The following is a 22,507-nucleotide window of genomic DNA, read 5'->3' as shown; positions in this document are numbered from 1 at the left end:
CTCCCACTTTAATACTGATATGGTGTGATTTGACTTAGCTTGGAAATTACCAAGATTTTCAACACAAGGCCCCAGGGCTGCAGGAACAGGGCCTTTCCTATTTCAGGCAACTGATGGACACAGTTGAGTTTTGAAATCTATGATACCTATGCCTGACACAGCCACAGCTCCTAATGTTGTGTTATGGATATCCTTATTTGCCTTTTCATATCAGTCACACATAAAACCCTGCCTTGTATCAGGTTCAGTTCCTGTTTGACTGCTCTTACATCTTCTTCCCCGAAGCCTAGGACCTTACTGTACACAACTACACACTGTGCAGATTAGCAGGCAGGAAGAGGCAGGTCTCTGCAGGAGAAGCATCATGTTGATATGCACAGGTAGAGTAAGAACAGGACAGGGATGAAAAGGATGGGAAATTAGAGAGAAACACACATACACACATTTGCCTCTCATGCTTGATCAAACCAGTTACAATCTCAATTTCAAACCAAGTCAGCTGAACGAGTGGTTGGGATTAAGTCCACCACAGCATCTGCAGTAAATGGCACCTAGTTCACGTTCATTCCAAGAAAATCACCAAATTTACAAGCACAGTGAGCCTTTTAGAGCCCTGTGCCATTTCATTGCAAACTCTCTGGGCAAACACTTGTACTCTGATAAATAGAATACTCCTAGTTCAAAAGTCAGATTTACAGGTCACAAGGTTCCTGTTTCCCTTCCTGAAACCTTTTAAAAATCAGGACCATAATAAAATATTTTCTAGCTCCTAAACATTTTCAATATAAGATCTGAAAAATCTCTACTGAGCTTCTAAAAGTCTTGTCTGCTGTGTCTTTTTTAAAAGAGTTTTGTGATGCAGACCATTGGACCACTGGACCATCCAACTGGATTTTCTCTGGCTTTACTTTTTAAAAATGGCTTTAATTGTTACCTTCTTTTAGTTACTGTTCATTTCTTTTCATACTCTTCACACAAAAGGAAGTTACATCTTACAGAGCTAGGCAGAAAATAGCTAAAAGAAGAGCTGTATAGATGCAAAGTAAAAGGAATGTAAGAAAATGATTAAAAAGGCAACTAAAACACACAAAATTCACATTATGTGGAGACCACAGTGTATTTGTACAAGCACATGTTCTTATACATAGGGAGTTGGTGGTCACTGAGAGGCTGAGACCTTGGAGGCCAAATTTCACTTCATTAAACTAACATAAATCTGGAGCAATTTTGCTGATGGTTAATCTCAGAGACAGCATCAATTCCTCCATATTTACACTGGTAACTAAAAGCAAATTTATCCCTTTGTGATTTACTCAAAGATTGTGAGCAATGACAAGGACATTGCCGTAAATCAGATTATTTTTGAGTTCTTCACTTGGCATTAAGAAATAACTCAGAAGGAGAAATAAAATTTCTACAAGCAAACACATGAAAAAATAGTCTTGACAGTCCAACAAGATGCTGTAACTCTGTCCCTTCTATCTGGCAGTCAGATCATTGTTCATGCTCCTTAAAAGGGCATTCCATCTCATCCTACAGTCTCTACAGTCATGCTGTAGTTTGTGACTGGAGACATAATCTCAAAATCCACTTCTAGTGTTCAAAAGTTTGTCACTTTAACCTGTAAGTCTCCTCTCAATTGTCATCAAAACGGTCTCAGATCTTCATCCTGTGTCACTGCATCTTCTCTACAAACTTTCCCCCTTCTCTTTACTTACTGTTTACAGACACGGAAGCTGCTGTGTACAATGACCGTTTTTCAAGTTTTCTTCTATTACTGAATGATTTTTATGGACTCTATACTCAGGTATATTAGAGTTTTCATTTCCTTATTGGTTTCCAGTTTATAAATCTGAAACAGATAGACTCCTTAATGAAAAGGAAACCAGGAAGAAAAGAGTTCCCTCCATTTACCCCTTAACCCAAGAAGGAGGAATGGATTTATTCTTACCTCTCGTCTCGCCTTCCTCGGAAGCGCGCATCCTCAGGATCCCGGGGGTATCTGTCATCCGAAGGTCTCCGTCCTTCCCAAGCACCAGGAGGCCCACGGTTGGAACCACCTCCCTCAAATTCCCTGTGATCAGGAGGAAAGGGAGGCCCAGGTCCTCCTCGTCTCCATTTCTCCTCTTGCAACGGCGGGCCTCCTCTCCCCTCGAACTCTCGTAACCGATGGCCGAATCTCTTATCTGGGTGGAAATCATCCCGGAAGTCATCGGGCCGGTCGAAGTCATCGTGGAAATCGGGGTGAGGGCCCCGCCTGTCGGGCATGCCCCTGCTGTCCCTGCCATCACTCCAGTCCTGGCCCCCTCGGAACAGGCCCCTCTCCGGCCCGTGCTCGGGGCCGCCGCTGTTCTGCTCGTGCCGTCGGTCCGACAGCGGGCCCAGGTGATGGTTGGGGGGCCCACGGGCATCGCCTTGAGGGACAAAACAAATCACAGCAGCTTTCTGTAACAGTTTCTAAATCACTTCAGGATGCTCTAGTTCATACAGTTCTAGAATGCTTGAGATACATTTCACATTAAACAATGTTTCTGGGAAAATTTTTCCTGTATATCCCTGCCCACATCTATGGAAGTTTTTCTTTCAGCCAAGGCTCTGCATTGTGCTCCAGCCATTTCTTCCTGGGTGCACTGCACTTCGACAGCCCCTCTTTGAGGAGATGGACTCATCTTTGAGAAGATGGACAGGAGAACAGACAATATGTTTAATTACCTTTATTAAGACCAGGTCCTTGGTTGTGAGGGCCCAGACGACCTTGTCCCCCTTGCTGCCCCAGGCCTGGTATCAGTGGAGGAGGACCTGGGTTCTGTCCATCCTGTGAGCATGTAAGGGGAAAAGCCACGTGAATTGCCATGTGTGAGTAATTAAATATTTTTTTAAGAATGCAAAACAATTTTCTTTCCATAAATTCTGCATCTGCACAACAGAAACAGCTCATGTTCCAATGGCTTCAACCTCAGTTTTCAGACATTCACATCAGTAATGCTTCAGTCACTGAGAAACACACCATTTTATCGGAAACAGCATTTCAGATATTCACATTTTAGCTGTTACAGCCAAAGATGATAAAGCTCATATTCTTCATACTCATTCTGAGTATGAATATTATATAAGTGTATGGAATTTATTGAGTATTCAATACAAATACTATTCCTCTAGATGAGGAGAACATGTAAATTTCTTTGAAATATATCAGGTACTGATTTATAGGCAGTTAAAGAGCTTCCCAGACCAAAGACTTCATTTGGAAATAAACAAAAAAGAGAAACTATATATGCAAAAAGGAAGTATCAAGAGAACCTCTTCTCTAAACCTCTGTAAGTTGTTAACATGGAAATACATGAGTTTCATTTTTAACATGATGGCAAAGTTAAATTTTCTTCATTTAGGATTAAAAAAAGCAGAGGCAGTAGAATGGGCAAAGTTTGGTGGGCTTTATGTGATCCCAAAGAAAAAAAATAAAGTATATAAGTTTCTTCTGGTATCTTTTCTCATTTCTGGTGAGTTTTAAATGATAAAGTAATTATCTTTAAATTCAGCTGCTGTCACAGAGTCAGGAAAGCTTTCAACAGGTACCAGACTGACAGGACGTGCTGTGGTGACACTGGTTGGAAGGCTGTGCTTGGACAATGGTCTGATTCTGCCTTTTAACAGCACAGGCCTGACAAAAAAGTCATCATCTGGGATTTGTGCTTGACTGGAACCGAAAAGTGATAGCTACAGAATTTACACCATAGCTATAAAATCCAACAATAAAAATATAAACCAGACAGAGCTGAAACCTGCAGGACTGCAATACAAAACCTTCTTATGCTGACATGACCAAAATTCCAAGCCCCCCCCAAACCCTTACTAGAAACCCCCCAAAATGTAATTTTTTTCCCCCAAACATGTCTACTATGCAAGATTTAGACTTGGCCTTCACACTGACTTGTTAAAACCCTTCCAGACTGCAGTCTAGAAATACTTAAAGACCTGTACTCCAGCACACCACTGGGTTATAATTACACTGCTTAACTTCTCCATGAATCAAAGTTAAATAATTTTAATGCTCTGAATTTATTTTGGAGAAACACTATCTTTTTGCTTCTGGTTGCAGAGAAGCAGAAAGTTTATTTTTGCATTTACCCCATCATATCTCAAAATAGCATTTTAAATTAAAAAGCTATATTCAACTGCAGTGTAGGCGATAAACACCAGAAAGCACACAAATATGTACTACAAACTTCATATTTGAGTAATTTTGTAAGAATGTTGGAAAAATTAGCAAAATAAAAGATCTGGCTTAATCCCATTAAAAAGAAAAAAAACCAAAATCCCCAAAAATACTTTCCTAGTGATGGAATGTTGACTTGAGTGCAGAACAAATCCATCCCCTGACTAGGTAAGTGCCAGCTATCACAGTGACTCTGCTGTTCCTGACCAAAACCTTGCTGGAGTTCCAGGATTTCACATATATTTAACAGATGCTTGCTTAAAATAAATGTTATGGAACTTCTTCCATTTATGGAAGTGTTTAACCAAAGCAGAAGTTCTTAGCACTCACTAAATAACTTTCCTTAGCAGAAACCTTGATTACAAACAAACTGTGCTTTGCCAAGCTGGGAACAGAGAGCCCTATCTCTGCATTTTCATGGGATTTTTGTTTCAAAATTTATTCCAGGCCTCAAACTGGGCTTGAACTGGAAAATGTGCAGAGTTTAGAAGAAGGTACTTTACTAAAAGCTGAAAATGCCCTTGTGCATCCCAGCAAACCTCTGCTTCCAGTGTACAGCCAGTGCAGGTAACAGTGATATCTTATATGGAGATTGACCCTTACAATTATCTGTAATTGTTCTGTATTCATGTCACAAGCCCTGGATAAAACAGATATTCACACACTTCTGCTACTGAAAAGGAAGACAAGGGATTTGTACAAGTTTACAGAAGAAAAAAACCAAATCCAGAATGCAAAACAAACTTAAGTCTATTCTTAAAAAAAAAAAAAAAAATCACAGATGGGGCTTTCTTAAACAGGAACTACTGCTGTATTCATATTACAAAGAAGCAAAATGGAGCTAAACCTGACATTATGAATTTTAAAATATGCTAGCTTTTAAAAGTCATTACCATACTAAGGGTGCACAAGGAAGCAAGAATGGTCTAAAATACCTCACTATGTAATTTCTTTAGTATCTGTAAAAGCCTTTAAGATAGCAGTATTCAAAGAAAATAACCAGCCACCTGTTAAAAGCACCCTACTGAATTCCAAACAGTGCCAGTGGCAAGGGCAGACAAGGACAGCCCTCCACAAACATGGTAATTATTCTCAAATTAAAATGAGTCTCCCTGGGAGAGCTATAAGAAACAACTCTGCTGATTTAAACAACTCTGCTGGGAAACCAACACTTCCTTGTGTAACTTGGATACTTTTGAAATCTCAGCAACAGTGGCACATTAGCAGCTTTCTGGAGGGAATTATTGATTTGTAAGGGAAAAAAGTTCAAATAATGGGCTATATTCTAATAAATAGAAAAATATCCTAATAATGTGGGCTACTCTGCTTCAATCTGAGAAGGAATCCCTGAGCTAAAGCTCATTTGAATATTCAGCTCCCTATTGTGACTGGAACTGGACTACACACTAAATACTCTACATGTCTATGTGTCTAAAGCTTTGACTGCAACTACTGAGTGCAGGTCTAGAAAAGACAATTCTTGTCAAAAACCACCACTTTTCTTTTTTTTTTAAGTAGATTTTTTCCCCAAACTTCCCTTTCAAAATCCACCTAGCACTGAAGACAATTGAGATAAAGTACAGAACTGGTGTTATCCAGCTAGGAACTTACAAGAGGCAATAACCACAGAGCTCTGTCTGATGTGTCCCTCTGTACTTAGAGTCAACTGTTAAGTGCAACCAGACCTAAGCTGATTCCAGGTGTGTCAGTATCTATGGTAAATTCATCCCACAGTTCAGATTAACTACTCTGAACAACTGAGAGTTGGAAATACCTTGCTTTAATTAATACATATTACTTTTCTTAAGGCCAGTTTCTTTAAATTTGACTTTCATTAGTGCTTGTCTGCTCCACAGGAAATAACCCCATTTAAGACAATTCAGTGTCTTAAAAAAAAACAGAAAATAAAAAGAGTTTCTCTTAAGGTTAAGTATTTTCATAGCGGACTAGTTTCTGTACTACTCTTCCCAATAATCCCTTTTCCACAGTTACCTGTCACAGAATCATGAGTAGTTTGGGTTGGAAGTGACCTTAAAGATCACCTATTTCCAATCCCTCTGCCAAGGGCAGGGGCATCTTCTGCTCTTTCCAAGCTATAGAACCTTTTTTATTATCACTTCAATTTTCCTGAGGCCTCAGTCCTGCAAGGAATCCCAACCTCCCTTCTCTCAGCTCCTGCTCTGCAGTCCTACTGCATGACAGTTCTCATTCCCACATCCTGCAAACTGCCCTTGTTCCACAGACTACCACGTACCTGATTGAAGGGGGGACGAGGCCCATCACCCAACAGAGGAGTTTTCTGCTGCTGGAAGGGCAGAGGGCCCTGCGAAGGGTGCGGCCCCCTCGAAGGGTTCGGCTGTCCCTGAGGTCCTTGCATGTTTCCTTGAGGCCCCACCAAAGAGCCTTGTGGAGGTCCCTGCTGGCCCTGGGGACCAGGTGGCCCACGCATTTCTTGTGGTGGTCCCAGCATTGAACCTTGAGGGGGGGGTCCCTGAAGGCCCCGCATCTCCTGGGGACCGTGTCCTAGTAAACCACTTTGCATATGAGGACCTCTCATTTCTTGTGGATGACCCATCATCATCCCTTGTGGATTAGGTCCCTGGTTATCTCTGGGTCCTGGTGGACCCTGCATCCCTCTTGGATTAAGTCCCATCAAAGGCCCTTGAGATATAGGGCCCTGCATCCCTTGAGATCCTGGAGCTCCTTGCATGCCGTGAGGAAGAGGTCCTTGCATTCCTCGTGGACCAGGTGGGCCCTGCATCCCCTGACCTCCAGGGGGACCCTGAGGACCCAAGTGACCTTGGGGGCCAGGTGGGCCCTGAGGTCCTAAATGAGTCTGGGACCCAGGCAGGCCCTGTGGTCCCAAGTGTCCCTGTGGGCCAGCATTACCCTGTGGACCTGGGGGCCCCATTGGCCCGTGAGGGCCCGGATGTCTCTGCATTCCTTGATGTCCATGTAAATCCTGAGGCCGTGGCATTCCTTGTGGAGGCCCTTGGGGGCCTGGAGGTCCTTGTGGTCCCATGAACCCTTGTGGGCCTCCAGCTCCTTGGTGTAATGGACCTTGAGGTCCTATTTGTCCTTGGGGTCCCGGAGGTCTGAACTGTCCTTGTGGACCAGGAGGTCCCATCTGAGGCATATTTATTGGCATCTGTTGAGGTGGAAGGGGCTGCTGAAACCCTTGAGGCATCTGTGACATTGGGCCTTGCCCTGGGAAAGGCTGAGGTCCATGGAGGGATCCTCCTGGGGGCGGTGGCTGCACTTGCTCAGCTTGCTTTTGTGCAAGTCTCTCAATCTTCAGTTGCTGTCCAAAAAAGAGACAGAGAAAATCAAGTAAGCACAGAAGTATGTTACAACTAAAAATCAGAGGCAGTCATCCCATTTCACAGGAATTTAAGAATGCTTTTCTCGTAGTTAACAGAAATAATTAACTAAAGAGAAGTTACTAACTGAAGAGACCCACTGGTAAACTGAGATGTGGGGGTCTCACTGAGGGTTTCACATCATCATACATTAAGTGCAATATCCTGTTCAATTACATGTCTTTTTGTAAAAAGGTGAAAACAGCCAAACAGGTGAAACTGCTGCAGGAAGCTGCTTACTTTAGTCTTGAAGTCCAAATCTGTCACAGGAAGGACTAAAACAAACTTGTTAATGTTTTCACACATACCTCCAGGAGTTGTGGGTTTGTGTACTGAAGTGCTGCCATTTCCTGCTCAATCTCTGCCTGTGATTTCTTTTTCTCCTCCAGCTTAATATCCTCCTTTCTATCATTCAATGGCTCAGGTGGCGGAGGCAAAGGAACTTTATTTTGCATCCATGCCTACAAAGATGAGGAAACATAAGATTAACTCTGGAGATGTGTGCAACACATTGTTGCAATGAGAAGGCATGTGCTGAAACATTTTGTAGTATGGATACTTGAAAGTAAAAACAATGCTGAGTAAAACTTCTGTGTCTTGTAAGTTCTTCCCAGGTACAGGTACAAGATAGAAGGTATTTAGTCAAATATTTTATGTTTAAATAGTAATTAAACTAGCTACTGTGGTAAATTGAACTGGGTGTTGATACAGGAGAGCTGATACCAAAAATCCCAAACATTTCAAAATGTTTGAAACTTTTGGAAGTTTTGTTTGAAGTTTGATACTTTTTGAAGCTGGGGAAAAAACAGGTTGTTCTTTCCACTGTGTATCAGGTACTTACCTGCTGAAACTGTGCTGGTATTGGTTTTGCATAGGGAACTTTTTTCTGTGGCACTTTCTTTTGGTCCTTTTGCATTACTTCCTCCATTCCCCAATCCAGTCCTGGGATTGTCATTTCAATGTCATTGGACTCATCTTTTCCTTTGGCACCAGGAAACAAACAGTCAGAGCAATGCAGATTTACAGAAAGATCCATATTTTTTTAACAGATATTTTCACCTCATCCTTCTTTACATGGCAAATATGCATAACACAGAACTTTAGAAAAGAGCATCTGTACTCCCAAAGAATATGGAAAAAACTAAAAAGAAGTCCCACAGTATCTTGTATTGCTCAGGAGAATGCATCCCCATAGCCATTACTTACCCATCTGCTCCTGCTCCATGGCTATTTTCAACTGTTCAGGTATCCCCATTCCAGGAATAACTGCCAGGCTGTTGGGCTCCAGATCATCTACAGAAAAAAAACATTATACTTGGAAAATTCTTCTTTACATTACCATTTATCCCTTTGGATTCTCACATGTTTTACCATTTTATCCCTTTGGATTCTCACATGCTTTTACCATTAGTATCATATTCCAACTATGGATACTAATATTCCAATATTAGTATCCATATTCCAACAGATATTTTACAACTGGTAGGTCACAATTTAGTTTCATACATGAATTACAGGATATTAAAAGAACTGCAAGTTCAGATTCATAAATATACCCCAAAAGGTCAGAAACTATGTCCTTTCAGGAAGGTTATATTTAGGGTAGAAGCTCAGAACAAGAAATAATAACCCATAACCAGTTCCATTTTTGTTATAAAAAATCTATATAATTTAAATTTTAATTGTATTAAAGTGCTGCATTTTAATTCCCCTTCCCCCCAAAGCAAACATTCAAAAATCTGAAGAAACAGATGCAACTACAGGTGGCTGAGGCACACCATTGTGCTGGGCAATCCTGAGCAGCCTAAAATTATTGAAATAAATCCTTAAGAGCAGAGTAAAGTTTAAAGGTTCTAATAGAATAATTATTGCTTTTCCTGTTGCAGTTCAGGACTGTGGAAAGCCTTTAAGACAGATGAAGTTTTCAGGAAGAAAAGTAAACTGGAAATATTGCTAGAGGGAGAGCCAAACCTCCTTCCTGTGATTGACAGAGCAGGTCTTACCTCCTGGAGCTGTGGAAACAGAAGAAAACCCATTGTTGGAATGATGATCACTGATAACATGGGGAGTAAAATCATCCTTAGAAAAAGCTGGTTTTGCCCAAGTGGTCCCCAATGCTATAATTCTGCTTCCTCACCTTACCCAGAAGTGTCACCTAATGACCTAGGCCTGTTCCTGACCCCAGTCTTTTTCCTTCCACATTGAGGAAAAATGCCTTACCATATTCCACACCATCCTCTGACATCCCAGGCAGCAGGTTCAGGTTGTAACGATCTCTCATTTTATCCCCAGGCCGATTTCTAGTCCAAAACTTGCTATCAAAAGGAAGTTATATGATCTCATTAAAGGGTCAAGAGCATTAACAACTTTTAATCTAATTAGTTCTTTGATTTTTGATCTTGATTATATAAGGATTCAAACTCTTACTAAATCAAGTTCAGCTCTAGATCGGAACACAAGGTATGAGCTTCAAGCCAAAAATAAAAAAACAAAAAAATATTGTAATGAATTTCATAGTTACAAGTTAGAGATACTTCAAAGTGTAAGTGCAAGCCATCAACATCAGGTCCTGAAAAAAAATTTCTAGTCCATTCCAAAACCTTCTTGCTCAAGCATACTCTTCATAAACACTAAATATACATATACCCCCACAAAAACTTACTGTATTTATAAAATGCACTATGTTTATATAGGATGTCCACCTAAAACCACAAACTACAGCCTCTGAATGTGCTTGTGATATTAAAAGACATGACCAGCAGACGATCTGCAGAAAAAATTGCTGTGGAGATAGGAGTATTTCTTCAGCAAGAAACAGCAAGAATTCTTTTTGAAAACATTTCTTCAACGGATTTAAACTCCTACCAACCAAAATCGGAATATTTGTTACAAGAGGTCAGACTCTATCTTGTAATATAAAATGTCACCCAGTGCTTCCTATTAACACAAGTTGTGTTTCTGCTTTGACTACTGGTTGTGTAACAGAACCATCCCAATCTATTTATTCACTGATGCCAAACACTGTTCTAGTTTCTAAAAGTTACTACATTCCCTTAGGCCTTCTCTTTAAATACTTGAAATTACCTGGTGTGATCATTTGAGCCTGAACACAGAATGTGTCCGAGGGGATGCCATGCCAGACTCCAGATCATTCCTTCATGGGCCATTTCCATCCCACCAACCTCCTTCTCAACCCTGATGCATGAAAAAAAAAAAACAAAAAAAAAACCCATCATACACAGCTGAACACCTCCTACATCTGCAATAGAAAACTTCTTTCGTTCAGTTGTTCATTCTCTATCCCATATTTTGTAAAATTTAGGCCTCTGTTATTTTTCTGCTGGGTGAGCTGATTGTTCCCCATGGTTTTAATAGGCAGTTCAGTAATATAGGGATTTTTAATTGTACATTTAAAGCCAAAATAATTACAGCACCTCACAACAAGCTTTAAGAAACTAGGAGTTTCAACCATTCATCACCATCTCACCACATGGCTGGTTTTGTGCAAGCAGTTGTATCCTTTAAAGCACGTTTCTACAGGAAAACTTCATCAATGAAGCACATTAATAAATTCCTCAATTACAGAGAAAAACCATTATCATAAATATGCAGGTTTAAAATGGGCCCAAAGGGAAAGAGAGGTATTTTGTGTTTTGTATAACAGCTGGCACAGCTGACCAACATCTTTCCAATGTGCAGATGGAAATGCCACATACCCGACATGCCAAAACAACAAGGACCCATCAGACCCTCCGCTGGCAAACAGCCCTTCATGAACAGGATGCCAGGCCACAGCTGAAACACACAGTAAACCACAATCAGAAGGTGTAACATAGGATTTCTAATGAATGGAAGTATTTTTAATTTTTAATCCAAGCTTAATAATAACAATCTATATAATAATAATAATACTAACAACAACAACAACAACAATAATAATAATAAATCTGACCTGTGGCCTCTTTCTTATGGCCCCTGAAGACCTGAAGTTCTTCTTTCAGGTTCCGGATGTCGAAGAGCTTACAGAGATGGTCACGAGAAGCTGTCAGCAGCCAGTTGCCATTGAGATTCAGCTTCACCTCCATCACTGTGTTTTTGTGAGCATGTCTGCAAGCAGGGAGAAACAGAAACAGATTGTTGGTCCTGAAACCGATTTCTCAGACACAGATACATATGTGTCATTTGCCAGTCACAAATATTCAGGTCAGTAACAAGGTAGTTCAGGCTATTAAAGCAGAACACTGGGGCTTTCTGTGCAAAGGCTCTGTGCTTTGATCCTGGTCTTTTGTACTGCAAAGCAACTGGTAGCACTCACTGAGACAGTATCCAGTGACTGTGCATATTTCTATTGCAGCATAAGAAAGTTTTCATCAGCCAGATGCAACATTGCTTGTTTTCCCCTATCTCAGTCTGAAGGAGAACTGTGTGACTAGATTGTCTGTGAAGAAGAACAAAGTAAATTTAAATAATGAATATTAAAGTGTCAATTTTCTAGGTACAGACTTATCTTCAGCTAACCTCTGGATTTTCTGGCACAGCTAAAGCACTGGCTTCATGTTTGAAGCAACTGTGCATGGCTGAAAAGTTGTGAGGAAAAGAGCTAGGAAGGGAATTAAGAAAAAAATATTTTATGAAGTTAGCTTATATTTGAGCAAATCAAAAGTGTATGGCTAAGAACTTACAGTGTGGCAAGGCTCTGGCCAGTCTTTGGATCCCAGAACTTGATGGGCTGTTGGCTATCTTTACTTCCTGAAACAACTAATCCTTTTGTTGGATGCCAGTCAACACATTTCACATCTGCTCCGTGGCCTGTTAAGAAGAAAAAAATTGCTCCTTCTGAGATTTCACATGCACTGAAAAATTACAGGGCGCACACCTTATAATTATGTAAAACTGAATGAAAAACATCACAAGCCCAGATTACAAAACATAAACTAAATAAAATCTCTTCCAAGTTATTTAGCTTGCCTTTCCTCCCACTAATTCATGGGAGCATTTTCTCGGATTATACCCTCAAATCAAGCTCACTGGAAAAATTATCTAAGAAGGTTCTGTTTAAATTGGTACTTTTTTTTAGGCTTTGGCCTTATACAACTTCACAGTATTTTAAATGTAGCACTGGTGAAGCATTTATATGGAGGTGGTGAGGTAAAATGATTCTGTGACACTTCACTTTCACTGAAAAACTGTAGAAATATAAAGCAAATACCTATTTGTTCCTATCCTATCTGTACTATTCCTTTGCTGTCCTATCAGAAAACAAGCAAAGAAATTAAACAATGGATCTGAATACTAAATTAGTATATGATGAAAAGAAACCTTATGAGATGTGATCTCTTACCACTTTAAAGGGATTCAGGTTTTTCCAATGCTTAAGAGCTAGCAAAGAAAAACCCTTGTGATATAATTTCCTTTAAAATTGACTGACTTTGGGAGAGAATCAGTGCTGTTCAGATGAGCTAAAATCCATTAAAAGGAAAAAAAAAAAAAAAAAAAAAAGCATCTGTTCCTGCTGCATGACAAAATGAGGTTTCTGAGGTTAACTATAGGAATTCAGAGCAGAAATAACAAACAATAATTTCTTTCTCTAATCTCCACACCAGCCCATTTCAAGGGAGGGCCAACAGTAATAGTCCATCCCAGAAAATGCGGCTGAGTGCAAGAACTGAAGAAAAAAGCAATTTGAGAAAGCAGAGTCTGCCTGCAACATGAAGGCACTGAAGTCTTAAATGGCATGGAAGAATGGGAGCATACTCCAGGAAAGACTAAGGATTCCCATCACGTCACACAGCTCCCACACAGACTGCTTTGCTACACAGTGGAACACGTCAGTTTAAGCAGCACAAGCTGTCTTAACACAGATCTCACTTTGACAAGACATTAAAAATAAGTATCAGTTGAAATTTTCCTGAGGCCACAGAAAAATCCAACTAGAATTGGTGCCTTTCTGGGCCTTGAAATCACAAGGCAAAGATTAAAAGGATAAAAGCAGTTGCTGTTTATTGAAGGATCCTCCAGGTGCACTTATGGCAAAATGCCATGTGATATAGGGCTATGACACTTTTTATAAGTTTAGCAAATTAGCATAATTGACAAGAATCCCCAATTAAAAGTACAGTTAATGGAGCAATTCCCCCCTTGGTCTGGCCTCCGACGGAAGCCTCCCCCCTTCCCCACATTGTTTATGTCTACATACATGAGGAATTAGAAGAATCGTTCACTGAAGAAGTGAGATTAGAATGGGATTGCAGGAATATGTCTAACAAAATACTGGAAAAGTACTGAATGCTAGTTAAGAAACCATATAACTATACAATAAGAATCTGCACAGCTATGAATATATGAAAAATATATAAAAAGCAAAAATCCTTTGGCATCACAATGAGGAATATACTTGTATCTTAAAATAGAAGCAAATTGATAAAACACAGAGCACACTCTCAAGTGTGTGCAACTTTTCTCCTCTCTGGAGGAAAAGACAGAAAGGGAAGAGGTTCTTGACCAAAGAAGAAATGAATCTAGCATTGGCAAGTATATAGGAACAACTCTAAGAACTGACTGACAATACAGACGAAGGAACCCATCTCCTCTCCAGCCACAGCAGGCAGAATTGTCTTTGGAATACATGGGGTTTCAGGGAAGAGCAAGATCCTCTAGTTGCCAAGACCATCACCGTGCTGTGGTGGTCTGGGCTACCAACAGAGAGGCACTGGGAGATGCAGTGTTCCCTTTCTCTCTGGCTGTTCTAATGCAAAAAGAAGTGACAGGCACTGTCTGTCTGCATTTGCGATGAGGAAATCTCTACTAAAACATGAAGCTGAATCTTGCTTTCCAGTGTTTATTGGAAGCAATAATTCAGTCAGGACTAAGGGAGAAAGTGCTCCTCCTCCACAGGGGAGAGGAATGCACGCTTGCAGATTTCCAGCCAAGGAGATTCTGAAGGTAGTTTCTATCATGCGGTCCCCAGGGAAAGAGAGGAGATTTTAATTCAAGGCCCTTATAGAAAAACACTCCATTAAAGTTAATACTTGGCTGAATCGTATGAAAATGTGTTCAGACTAGAATGCTTGAGTACCATCAGAGATTTGAAATGAACAAGGCCCAGCAAAACCATAAAAATCCACTACCCACATGGACTGGAGTGACAGTGGCATTGCTGCTCCTGAAATAAAGACAATTAGCAATGGAAAAGCAGAGGAAGATGTAGGAGCATAGGGAGACATCCCTACCTATGCTTGAGGGAAAAGATTGCATCCAGAAAAGAAGTGATGCTGGTGAAAGGCCATCTCTGGGTGACAGCTCATTCTGTGCAAGGCCCTGGTTTAGGCCCTTCTTGACTTAAGCCAACCCAAACACAAATATGTACCCTGAGAAAACTAAGGCTTAGAATGGGCAGAGTAATGGAAGCACCCACCTGTTCAGAGTCTTCAAAAGGGAGAGGCAGTGAGAGACAGCAGTGAGCTGACAGGTTTCTGACACAGGCCCAGAGCACAGAGCTGAGAGTCAGAAGATGCCAGGACACTCAGAACTTGTAACCAGAGCAGATTAACCACTGGGTACTTATCAAAAAGCTTTTGGCTATCAGCACATTAATGCTGTTCACGGGGATGAGAAGAAACTTGTAACATTTAAAAACATAATTGTTATAATCTTTGTATGATGAAACAGGTAACTGGCATTTCCTGCAGAGAGCATTCTTTGAATCAGTGTATTCTGGATTATGGCAGCAGAGGGGAAACCTGGGAGCCTCCTTTGTAATCCAACCAGTGATGTATCCTGCCCTCAACAGAGCCATCTCAGCCTCAGCTCTGCAGAAATGGGATCATCACACACTTAACTTTAGGTTCCTAATGCAATGAAGCTCTCTCAAGAGAAAATAAATTTTTCCTTACAACAACTATGCTTTAAATAAACTATTCACAAGGGACGAACTAACTCAGAACATTCACATAACCAAAATAACTGAATAGCATCATCTAATCAGACCTTTCCTAATTTCTTTTAAAATGGAAGCAACTGACGTTGTATATTGCTTTTCCTTCTTTCTGCTGAGAGATGTGCACACTATTATCTGTAATGAGACACATGATGCAGAAAATACATTTAAAATAACATTCCAGAGAAAAAACCACCTCACGTATTTTATTTCATAGTTGTTTTCAGTTCTTATTGTTGGGAATCAGCCTCTCCTCTGGTACAAAACCCTCTTGTCCCCAAATGCTAAGCTCAGAAAACCTTAATTCATGCAAATCTCCACAGTTTACATTCCCTGTTTGCTGACAACAGCTTTTGCTCAGTAATTTCGGCAGTCACACACACACATCTGCCTCTCTGCTTGGTGCTCCAGGGTGAGAATTCCTCTCTGAACAACTCCTGCTCCTCTGCACAGACCTTATCATCAACTCCCTGTCCTACAGGGATGCTTTCTGGATAAAGGAATTGAAATGTGTGAATTGTGTAGGAGTTGTGGCAATGGAAGGCCCATAAACCAACCAAAATGAAAGACTGAAGGAAAGATTTTGGAGAAACTCAACTCACTTTAAAATAATGAGTGAATGTCTGAGCATAAAACTATATACTAACACTTGTTGGTTTTACTTACTACAACTTTTTCCAACCATTTAAAAAATTTGCAGAAAAACCAAGATAGGCACATGTAGCACCTTTAAAAGGCTCAGACACAAAAGTAGTTCCCTACTATTATCTTTCACATGTATAATAAATGTTTTGAGTGCCCTTAGTCACAATCCTCTTAATAAAAATACTGATTGTTAGTACTTCTAGCCAATTTCTTTGAAGGGTTGCTCTTTAAGACACTGAACAGAAATCCTGGCTAGTGAAAGACATAACAAGCTATAAGAAGATTATGTGTAATGGTATTTGATCAAATCAAGTATGCCAAAAGTTTGAGAAGTACACATAATTTCCATGTCTATGACTTTCTGAATACAGCTCACAGTGTAAAAAAGTTGGTTTGAATCACTGTCTCTATATAAGTCTATAAAATATTCATGTATTTTATAATGCAACTGTATAGTAATTATAGATTTATCAGGTTTATTGCTGTAGCTTTTCTATTTTATGTTCTTTCCCCATTCCAAATGCACATAAATTCGGAGAGAATTTTATAGATTATATTGGAAAATTTCTAGATCCTCCTCAGCAATTATGTGAATGCATACACACATACTAAGATGCCAGTCTTAAAACATCTTCACATTTTAACACTCATGTTCCAAAGAAAATGGGCATTTATAACTATTTATATTTTGAAGAATCATACTGTTTCTCATTTAGAATTCTATTTGTTTGGATTTTTTTTTGTGCTGTTCTAAAGGGGAATAAATAAAATTGTGTATCCTCCACCTGGCCTGGTCAGACTGAAGCCTTTTTGTCACCACACAGCGATATTCACCTTCCTATACTCTGTCCCAAAAACAACATCACACCTCTCAAAGAGCAGGGTCTTTGCCCTTGGAATAACAGGATTGTTTCCAAGGGATCTGCAAAGAAGCATTAAGGTCTTACAATAACCAAGCTAATATCCTCCACCCCAAAAAGAGAAGGCAAGGAAGAAGGGACAGAAAAGAGACCTGCAAGTCAAAGATAATGGAAACAATGTTAGCAGAAAGGAATTCTAAATTCTCTACATAATTCCATTAGAATTTACTATTTGCTTCCAGCCTATGAGGCAAATTGGATTATTCTGCCTGTTCCATTTTTATGAAAGGCTTTTAAAATGTCACCTGGCAGTTACTCACTCCCCACTCCCTGCTTCCACGCACTGCTCACTTAGGAACTGAATTATCTCACACCTAAAAGAGCCTGGGCACTGGTCTGGCCCCACTGATCAGGTCAGCAGTAAGGGTAGGTTTATACTTAATTCCAGTAATTTAGTGTACTTTGCCCTATCAAGTTATGTGAACTGTTCTCATCCCAGATGTGTCCTAGGAGCTTCTGCACTTCTTCTCCACTCCAAGAATGAATACTACAGAAACCCTCCTCCTACAGCTCCTTTCAGTCTTCACTGGATCAAGAACAATGCCTCCCACTATACTTTCAGACTTCTGTACCACAAACACAAGTTTTACTGTCCTTTGTTTGCTCAGTCTAGCTCTCTTCTAGTTTATTAAACTTGATATCTACAATGACAGCAGAGACTGCTAGTTTTTATCAACCTACAGGGGATGTCTTCTAGATCCTTAGTATTCTACTAATTCAGCAACAGAAAGTGATGCAATTAATCTTTGTTTAAAAATTTACAAATAATGTTTTTTACACTTCTATAATTATAATTTCTTCACAAACAAAAGCTCATGTAACAGGACAGCTTATCTGTGAAATCAGGAGGTTAAGAAACAACAATAATGACTAAACACTAATGAAATAGGTGTGGGTAAACAAATCACTTTCCCCAACATTACCCACAACAGGCAATCAGTGTTTCCATAAATGAGTTTAGAATTTGTATGTGCTCATCTCAAACTTATACCAATCAGTGAACAGTCTGAGTTCTATAAAACCCTAATGAACTGGCAAAAAAAATTAAATTTAATGCTAATTGTGCATTTGCACAACTCCATAATGGTAAATGCACCATACAGAAAAATGAATAAAAGCTGTTATATTACATGTAACTACCAGTAAAGGCAAGTAGCAATCTGAATTCTTTACACCTGTGGAAATTCAACTACAATATCTTCTGTAAGGGCTTGCTTATAGGAAGGGGAATAAAAGCAGGTGTGTTCCAGTGTACCTGGGAACTGGTCACAAAAGGTTAAGTTTATAGGTACAAACATGTTACACTTGGAGGGATTGTTTAAATTCTTCAATTCACTGAAGATGAGCAACTCCCAAAGCTGAAATGAATTGTTTTGAACAGACCCAAAAATGGCACAGCTGAAGACATTTCCTGGTTTAGATCTGTGGGGTCAGGTCATGTTTTTGACTTACTGAGTATGATCTTGCTAGAGTTTACAAACACTCTGAAGATACCTTCCCCATGAGACATATTTTCTTTTTTCTAATTCTTGAGTTTATTTTTGATCTTTATCACTACCTACACCTGATCAGGTAATTTAGGCTGTAAAACATACCAGGACAAAACAAGTCTGACTGAGACCAGCACCTGTAACATGTCAAGAGCTAGTTAACATTCTCTTTGTGAGAACCAAAAATTCACAATTTCTAATCATAAGACACAGTTAAGTCATATCTAGATTGACCACAGATAATTATCAACACTAAGTTATTTTAGTATGCAAAAATATTACTAAAATGTCACTAATTTTGCTTAATTAGCATCCAGATATTTTAACTTACCACTAATTTTATGCACTAATTCCCCTATTTATATCATTAAGAGCAGCTCTGTTGGAGATCACCTATGTGATGACACTTTAGATGCAGCACAAGGCTTTACTGCAATACAGCAGTCACTTTTACTTAAAAAGTCACTACTGATCTTCAAAAAAAAAAAAAAGCCATTAGAAAGCTCAGAGCTAGCTCAGGAGAAATGACAGCGGGAAAAGGGCAGAAAGTGTCAAAAGAGAAGATAAACTTCTACCACACTAAAACTTCCAACATCACCTTATTCCAAACAGAAATGTGAGTGCTTAGCAGTAATGCAGCTGAATTCAAGGACCAAGACAGGTTTTCCTCATGGCTAAGTTATTTATGAAATGCAGACTGGATTCTACTTTGCACTCAGGCACAGTTATCTACTAAAATTCTTAATGCATATTATTTATGATTTCTTTACATGTACATATCAGAGAATTAAAAGGGAGTTTTTTAAAACTGTAAAAAGTGGAACTTTTTTTTTTTTTTTTTTTTTGCTGGTTACATTACCTGTAAAGTAGCTGGGACTGGATGTTCTTTTCTGTTAAAAAATCAGCCAGCCTACTTTGAAAGCAGCAACACACTTGCTTTTCATTGACAGAAAATATTTATTTGCAAGGGCATTTACATTTAATGATAAGAAAAATATCGTACAAGAAACATGAAAAAGGAACAGCAATTGTAAGAAAATCTCTCATGCTTCATAACATCAACATCTGACAGGAGCCAAACCCCCACTCCCTCAGTGAGTGTGTCCCACAGTTTTCTACTGCTTGTTTTCTGGCATCTTCCTTAAAGTACCTGGCACTAGTGACTGGAGCTGACAAAGCTTCACTGCCTCTAAGGAGTGCTGAGTGTCTGGAGCCACCAGATAGGACTGAGCTCATCTAACACAATGTGGCAGAGAACAGGGGAAACCAGAACAGGAATGAGGACAGCTGTGCCCAAAAGAGGAACAACCCGTGGTCCTTCAAGGCCAGAAAAAGCATCAACTTAACAGATGAGAAATTCAATTATTTGGTCAATCATGAGTTTGCAGTTTGCATAGCTTTGTGGCTTTATATCTGGGTACAGAATCAAATTGCTGGGCAGCATATTATTTTGTAAAAATAGACCAAAAAGTTTTTCACATGAAAATATTCCCAGTCAACTCCTCCAAACATGACCCAAATACACCTTTTGGAGTCTACCTGTAGCCTTTACCATCAACTTAAAAAAAGCCAAACCAAAAAAAATTAATTTGATTAGAATATCAAATATTTTGAAGCCTCACAGTCACAGTTTATGTCAAACTAACTCCTGAACAGGCACCTGTATTTTATGAATCAAGAACGAAGTGAGGCATGAGTTAAAAGCTGGTGCCCGAAGCCAAGCTTGCAAGAACTGGTGTGATTTTAAGATGAACTGAACCTAGAATAGCCAGGTTCGTACTAAGAAACTAGTTCTGGTCACTAATTCCTGAAGATGGTGACTTGGTGTGGTTACTTCCTGCCAACAGGGAGTCCAAATCCCCACCCCTTCCACCAGCACACTTTTGCCAAGCCTTTTTGCCTGTTACACCTGTGTGATACCATTAAGTGAAGTCTGATTGTTTTACTGAAACTACAGTAATGCAAAGAAGGAATGTCAAAACCACAGTATCAATTTAGATGTATTTTGAAATTAACTTGAAGCTAATAAAGAAACTTCGGTGCATCCCAAAATTCAGCCTGGCAATTTACTTAACAGAGGGAAAAGAAAAGAAATCAGGGCACACACTGTAGAGTTTAGTACCCCCTTGCCTGTAGCTCTCTGCTTTGACCAGAATTTTGGTCAAGGTTTTAAGTGGTAAAAGCAGAATACTTAGCTTCAGCTCTGGGAAGAGAACAAAGACTTCCACAAAAGCTAAGAGTAACCATTAGTAATAATTTCCAGTAATTATTTCCTTTAACATCCTGCTGGATGCTCATTTGAGTTCTGCTGGTGATTATGGCTGCTACAAGAGAAAAAAAACCCCAAACACTCCAACTTCTACTTTAGAAGTTAATTCAAGTTTCAAACCCCTGTGTGGCGACATGACCAGAGAATTCTCTCAGCAAGCTGCAGAAATCTAAGTACTTGTGGATCTCAGCAAAATAAGCTACAGGAAGTCTTTTATATAATTTGATATACTTTGATTTACCCTCACTGCCAAGTGAACCCAGAAATCTTTTAATAAAAACACCCAACACAGGACTACTAAGATCTTTCAGTCAACCTGATATTCTTTACCTGGAAAAACAGCTTTCAGTGTGTTTTCATGGTTAAGATGACAGGGCAGCTTCCTACCTTTTTAACATCCCTCTGAGAGAAGCACTATTAAATGTCAGTCAAGTAAATTACTTTTAAAGACAGTCATGATCATCTGGCCAGACCCAGATGAACACTTGTCCAGCCAGGTGCTCACTTCAAGGGACAGCACTTTCGCAGGAAAGCTATTATTCTTCTTGTCAGCCAAAAATACATGTAAGCTATTTCTGACAGTCAGTTTACCATTACAAAACATCTCATAATTATGAGCCCACTATAACATCAAGCAAAGAAATACTGAATTTAGGTACACAGAAAGTGGGAAAACTATTTTCTTTGGTTGTAGGGCAAAAACTGCATGACTGACAATACTCCCAGTAGTACATGAACAGCAGCAGGTCCGGGGTGAGGTGAGGGGGTTGACAGAAAGATTATCGAACTTTATACAGACTGCAGGAGAAGATTTGTGTCAGTCAATACTCCAGTTAGCAAGTGCAAGAGCTCCGAGAAGGGATGGAGGCCATGCAATTTGCTCTTTGCATTTTGCAGCCACCAAGGCTGAGCAAACTGGGAAGCAGCAAGTCTACTGAAATAAATACTGAAATAAACGACTGCCAGAAAGCAGCACTGAGTTACAAAGCACTGCTCTTCCTGAGCAGACAGGATCTCACCTCAAGCAGAAAGGGACAATTTTCAAGCAACTGAAATACAAAGGGGCTGAAAAATTACTGGGACAGAATCCCACCCAGTGAACAGAATACCTTGAACTGAAACAGAAAAAAATCTGGCATGTAATTATCGCTTGTAATATCACACTATTACAGAATCACAGAATGACTAGGTCGGAAAAGACTGGGACAATGTGATTCAGAAAGAAGCTTTTCCCCAAAAGAACTAGATTTCTCTCAGTGCTTTCTGAAGTAGGTTTCAAAATTTTTCATCTTAGCCACACCAAAAGAAAGAAACTACAAAATACCTCTCCAGTCTCAGGAAGTACAAACCAGTTCCCATAACCACAATGAACTGGGACCATATATGAAGCTCCAGAGACAGGAGACAGCTAAAAAGCAAGTGCTCTTGGGAAGATGGCATACATTTGGAAATAGGAGGCAGAAGGAAGGAAATAGATTAAGCACAAAAATAATGAGGAGAAGGTCATGGCCAGTGGCTGCTCTCCTGGCCTGCCTGGAGTGGAATTGATCTGTGCTCTTAAAATAAAACACATTTAACGGTGCTGTGTGTGATGTCTGTGGCTAAGCTGAGGAATGTGAAAACGCAGGATTTATCTTCTAGGAAGTTGGACTTCAGAAATCTTCTGTAAAAT

The 22,507-nt window shown here is 39.7% G+C and overlaps 1 protein-coding gene across 2 annotated transcripts in view; it reads right to left on the bottom strand.

Moving 5' to 3' along the window:
* WDR33 (WD repeat domain 33) overlaps positions 1 to 22,507 on the bottom strand; it is a 66,482-nt gene that overhangs the window by 6,647 nt on the left and 37,328 nt on the right. The window contains exons 8-19 of one of the 2 annotated variants that reach the window (XM_066326066.1): positions 12,258 to 12,384; positions 11,528 to 11,682; positions 11,292 to 11,370; positions 10,660 to 10,770; positions 9,796 to 9,890; positions 9,579 to 9,587; positions 8,782 to 8,868; positions 8,417 to 8,556; positions 7,884 to 8,036; positions 6,471 to 7,517; positions 2,713 to 2,815; positions 1,952 to 2,414 (exon numbers count right to left, since the gene is read on the bottom strand). In XM_066326066.1, the coding sequence (XP_066182163.1) occupies positions 1,952 to 2,414; positions 2,713 to 2,815; positions 6,471 to 7,517; positions 7,884 to 8,036; positions 8,417 to 8,556; positions 8,782 to 8,868; positions 9,579 to 9,587; positions 9,796 to 9,890; positions 10,660 to 10,770; positions 11,292 to 11,370; positions 11,528 to 11,682; positions 12,258 to 12,384 (2,569 nt within the window). Of the gene's footprint in view, positions 1 to 1,951; positions 2,415 to 2,712; positions 2,816 to 6,470; positions 7,518 to 7,883; positions 8,037 to 8,416; positions 8,557 to 8,781; positions 8,869 to 9,578; positions 9,588 to 9,715; positions 9,891 to 10,659; positions 10,771 to 11,291; positions 11,371 to 11,527; positions 11,683 to 12,257; positions 12,385 to 22,507 lie in introns of those variants that run through there. The other variant, XM_066326065.1, reaches the window with a different exon arrangement.

The sequence above is a fragment of the Sylvia atricapilla genome, chromosome 10 (genome assembly GCF_009819655.1).
Source record: "Sylvia atricapilla isolate bSylAtr1 chromosome 10, bSylAtr1.pri, whole genome shotgun sequence".
NCBI classification, from domain to species: Eukaryota; Metazoa; Chordata; class Aves; order Passeriformes; family Sylviidae; genus Sylvia; species Sylvia atricapilla.
The sequence above is the reverse complement of the archived record's forward strand: the minus strand, read 5'-3'. Positions and strand labels throughout refer to the sequence as shown.